The sequence below is a fragment of the Agelaius phoeniceus genome, chromosome 31 (genome assembly GCF_051311805.1).
Source record: "Agelaius phoeniceus isolate bAgePho1 chromosome 31, bAgePho1.hap1, whole genome shotgun sequence".
NCBI lineage: Eukaryota > Metazoa > Chordata > Aves > Passeriformes > Icteridae > Agelaius > Agelaius phoeniceus.
Genome location: NC_135295.1, coordinates 3,543,465 through 3,548,449, shown reverse-complemented (window position 1 = coordinate 3,548,449; position 4,985 = coordinate 3,543,465). Strand labels below are relative to the sequence as shown.

The 4,985-nt window shown below is 60.8% G+C and overlaps 1 protein-coding gene across 1 annotated transcript; it reads left to right on the top strand.

The window, feature by feature from the left end:
- Positions 1 to 1,079: 1,079 nt before the first annotated feature.
- Positions 1,080 to 4,639, top strand: LOC143696206 (Fc receptor-like protein 3). Its single transcript, XM_077191906.1, is given in 11 exon segments — positions 1,080 to 1,209; positions 1,502 to 1,519; positions 1,608 to 1,841; positions 2,049 to 2,301; positions 2,402 to 2,445; positions 2,448 to 2,630; positions 2,633 to 2,680; positions 3,053 to 3,322; positions 3,412 to 3,686; positions 4,251 to 4,272; positions 4,530 to 4,639. Coding segments are annotated over 11 exon segments (1,587 nt in total).
- Positions 4,640 to 4,985: the final 346 nt, after the last annotated feature.

Below are 4,985 nucleotides of genomic sequence, written 5' to 3'. Positions count from 1 at the left end.
CCGCCGGCACCTTGTGGGGCCTGTGCTGGGCTTGGGTCACCCCAAAATCTGAGGCACCCAGGGAAGGCGCTTTGACCCACAGGCCCACCCAGCAATTGCCCATCCCTGGGACCTCCATTCCCATGGGAACCAACCATGGGACCCCCCTTTCCTTGTGTCCCCCCCTCCCTGGGACCCCCATCCTAATACTGACATTCCCCAAGATGTCCATGGCCCAGGACCCCATTCCCAAGGAACCCTCTCTGTGCCTGTGGTCACAAGGGTTTTCAGGATGAAGAAGAGACGAGAATGTTGACTCCATGATCAGAAGGCTTGATTTATTATTTTATGATATATGTTTTATGATATATATTTTATGATATATGTTACATTAGACTATACTAAAAAGCAATAGAAAGGAAAAGGTTTCTTCAGCAGCTAGCTAAGATAAGAATAGCAAAGAATGAATAACAAAGATCTGTGTCTCAGACAGAGCAAGAGCCAGCTCTGCCATGAGTGGTCAAGAAATCCAAACACCCACAGGAGACCAATCATGGGTCTACCAGTTGCATTCCACAGCAGCAGATAACCATTGTTTACTTTTGGTTGCTGAAACTGCAGCTTCTCACAAGGAAAAATCCTAAGAAAGGATTTTTCATGAAAGATGTCTGCGACACCTCTCCTGTTCATTTCATCTCCTGCAATCCTCCTTCCTCCAGGACCTTGATTCTACCAGGACCCCCACTCCCATGGGACCCTCCTTTCCCCCAGCATCCCCATCCCATGACCCCAAATCCCTGTAGCCCATGTTCCCCTGGGACTCCCATCCCTGAGTCCCCCAAGCCCTGGGCACCCCCATTCCCATGGCACCCCCATTCCCAATGACTCTCCCTCCTCAGCACCTCCATTCCCAGGGACCCCATCCCTGGGACCCCCCATCCCCTGGACACCCATTCCCCATTCCCAAACCCTCTGAGCCCCCCACTCCTGAGAACCCCAAGTCCCACCTTGTCCCAGCCAGCCTTGTCCCCATCCTGTCCCCACCCTGCTCACAGCCTGTCCCCAGCTTGTGGCCACCCAGCCCCCACCAGGTGCCACCTATGCATGAGGACGAGACCCGACCTCGCTTCCTTCCTCTTTGGCCAAAGAGCCACCAGCCAGGGGACAGCCACCCCCGGCAGCGAGTGACAGCCAGTGCACATGGCTGGAGACACCGGGATGGCCGGGAAGGTGGCGCTGCTCCTGTGGGGTGACTGCCCCGGGCACGGGCCTGACACCCCGGGGATGGGGAAGGGAGGGGGCACAGGGGGGCTGTGGGGTCCCCTGAGGTCTCCAATGCAAGCAGAGCAAGAGCATGAGGTCACCAGAGCCATGGGGTGGATGTGGGGATAGAGGAAGGGGGACAGGAATGTACTGCTGTCCACATGGGGACAGTTTGGGGACATCTCCCACACCCTGTGCCCCCAGTGCCTCTGTCTCCATGGTGCCACCCTCACCCAGCCCTGTCCCTTCTCCCTTCCAGCCCAGACCCTCGGCCTTGCTGATGAGTCCTTAGGGGATGCCGTGGCCCCACCCCACTGTCCCCAGCCCCACACTGGCACTGGCAGGCTGGTGTCCCCTGTCACCCACAGGTGCCCAGACCACCCAGCTCCTGGTGGAGCCCCCCTGGAGGCCGGCGGTGCTGTGGGACCGGGTGACACTGACCTGCCAGGGCTCGGGGACCACCGGTGCCACAACTTGGTATAAGGATGGGCAGCTCTGGGCGCAGCAGGGACTCGACCACCTGAGTGTCACTGAGAGTGGCACCTACACGTGTGACAGACCTGGCAGTGGGCACAGCCCCCCCGTTAGAGTCTTAGATGGTGAGTGGGGATCTTAAATCATCTGGGTGGCGCTGATAGATCTGGGTGGGCTCCACTCTGTGGGTGGCCTCACATCCCTTGTGTGGTGCCCTGCACACAGGAAAATCCCAGTTCATCCCAGTGCACCCACATGTCCCCCGTGCCATGGGGACCCTCCTTGGACCTGTCTCAAGCCTCTCAGTGAGATGGGACCCTCCTGTCACACAGATGAGCTGGTGCTGCAGGTGCCAGCACGGGCACTGCTGGAGGGGGACACAGTGACACTGCGCTGCCGGGGCCGGAAGGACAACCCAGTCACCAGGGTGCGATTTTACTGGGAGGAGAAGGATCTGTGGGGGTCCCTCAGGGGAACCGAGCTGTCCCTGTCCCCTCTGCAGCTGCACCACAGCAGTCACTACAGCTGCAGTGGCTTTGTGAGGCCCTTTCTTTCACGGTCAGCAACAGTGACAGTGACAGTGCACGGTGAGCACCCCCACAGTTGGAATTCTGATCTCCTGACACCTCCAAAGCCCCTTCCCAGCAGACTCAGAGTCACAGTCCTCACCTCCCCTCTCCTTCCCTGAGCTCTTCTTGGTGCCGGTGCTGGAGGGTCCCCCAAAGCCCACCAGGGGTCCCCCCTGACTCTCAGCTGCCTCAGCACCCCCAGCCCCCTGCGGCCCCGAGCCCCCCTCCTGCACGTGTTCTACCGGGATGGGCAGGTGGTGGGGGGCCTGCAGGGGTCCCCGCAGCTGCTGGTGCCCGCCCTGGGGGTCTCCCACTCAGGGAATTACAGCTGCCAGGTGCACTCCAAGGGGGGGTCGTGCGGAAGAGCCGAGCCCGGCTCCGTGTCACGGTGCGCAGTGAGTACGGAGATGGGCATGGGGATCCCTCACAGTCTGCTTGGGTCCCCCATCACTCTCTGGGGACCTCCATCAGTGCCAGGAAACCCCATCCCTCACTGGGTCCCTTCACCCCTCCCAAGGTCCCCTCCCCCCTCTCTGAAGTCCCATCACATTCCCCAGGCCTCACCATCCCCTCCCTTGGGTCCCTGTACCCTCCCTGGTGTCAGCCCCCTCCCTCACCAGGTGTCCCTTCTCTGACCTCCCATCCTTCCTCGGAGTCCCTTTCAAGATCCCCCAGTCTCTTCGCAGCCTCTCCCTCACTGGGATCCCTCTTCCCCTCCCTTACCCCCCAGGTCCCTCACTGTCCCCTTCTGTCACCTCCTCTCATAGGGGTCCGGCTCTCGGGCGTGTCCCTGTCAGGACAGCCCCTCAGGGGACAGGTGGCACTGGGGGACCGCCTGGTGCTGAGCTGCACGGTGGCCGCAGGGAAAGGTCCCCTGTCCTTCTCCTGGCACCGGAAGGGCTCAGGGGCACTGCTGGGCAGCAGCTCCCACCTAGAGCTGCACCACGCTGGGGAAAATGACAGCGGCCAGTACCGATGCTGGGTCAGCAATGGGGACAGCGTGGCCGAGAGTGACCCCCTGAATGTCACCGTCCTGGGTGAGCGGGACCCTTGGGCTGGGGGTGACCCCAACCGCAGCACCCCCATCCCACCTCACCCAGTGCCAGCCTTCTTTATGTCCCCACAGTGCCTGTGGCCAATGCGACCATCATCCCCAGTCCCCCATCACACCAGGTGCATGCAGGTGACAACGTAACCCTGCACTGCTCAGTGCAGGTGGGCTCAGCCCCTGTCACCTTCACCTGGCTGCACAACGGGAAGGAGGTGGCCCAGGGTCCCCTCCTGGAGCTCAGGGCCATCGATATGGGACATTCGGGCACCTACCAGTGCGTGGCCACCAACCAGCTGGGACAGGACGGGCACCGCGTGTTCCGGGCACTCAGCCCTGAGCTGGCCCTGGAGGTGACAGCGTGGGACACAGAGAAACACAGGGTCACAGGTGGAGTCACACAGGGTTACTCGGGGATGCAAGACCCTAGGGGTGATGGGTGACCCTGATGTGTCCCCCTCTGTTTCTTGCTGTGGCTGCAGGGGTCAGTGGGGCCCTTTTGTTCCTGCTCCTGATCGTGGGTGTCGTTGCCTGGCACTGGTGGCACCGTGTGGGTGGGTGACAACAGGGACGGGGGTCCCAGGGAGCCGTAGAGGCCCACATAGTTGAGGAGCGATAGGGCAGCACCCACAGCCCCAGAAATGTGACTTTGGCTGGGAGTCCTGTAGGGTTTGGGCAGTTGCTGGATGGTCCTGCAGGGATGTTTGGGGTTCTTCACGGGGGCCCTGGGGGTGTTTGGTGGTATTTGTCCCAGCTGGGTTTGGGTGTTTGAGGCTGACTTGGTTGGGGCCACTGGAGAGGTTCACAGATTCTGGGGGGCTTCAGGGATGCTTGGGCATCCCATGGGGGTTCAGCAATCCTGACAGGGGTCAGGGCCCTGGGACTCCACAGTGACTCCTCCTCTCTTTCTTTTGCAGCTACCAGGAAGCACCAGGAAAGGTGAGTGGGAGGCTCAAACCACACTCTCCCCTTTTACCTGAACCCCCCAAGATCTCCCATTCCCTCCCCCACATCCCCTTTAATTCCCTCAGGGCCCCCCCGGATCCCCCAGCCCCCCCAGAGGAGGGGGAGGTGCTGTACACCCACGTCGTGGTCACCAAGAGGGCAGGGGGTGAGTACAGGGGGGACACGCGCAGAGGGACACGTCACCCACCAGTGTCACCCCACCCAGATCCCACAGCCCGTGTCTCTCGCAGCGTCCCCCCGTGCCACCACCCTCCAGGATCCCCAGGTGACCTACGCGGAGCTGCGGGGACCCCAGGGGCGACCACGGGAACCCGGTGACATCTACGGGAATGTGCTGTGACACTGGGGGGAACTGGGGGCACTGGGAGTCCCCACCCATGGGCACCCACTCGTGTCTGTGCTGCCACTAAAAACTGCCCCTCTTACTCCCCGTGGGGGCACAAAGATGCCAAAGGGCTGAGAGAAGAACAATTTCCTGAAACAGCAATGAGAGAGAATAAAACCAACAGAAACAGCAACAAGGTGCAGAGTCCAAAGGATCAGAAAACGAATGATTTCCTGGGAAAGCCCCCAAAATAGAGGCAAATCCCAGATGATTGCCCCAGCACATTTTCTCCACTAGGGGAACCTGCAGGGCCCTGGACCTTCCTTGTTCTGAAGTGGCCTTCAGGAGGCTCTGGATTCTC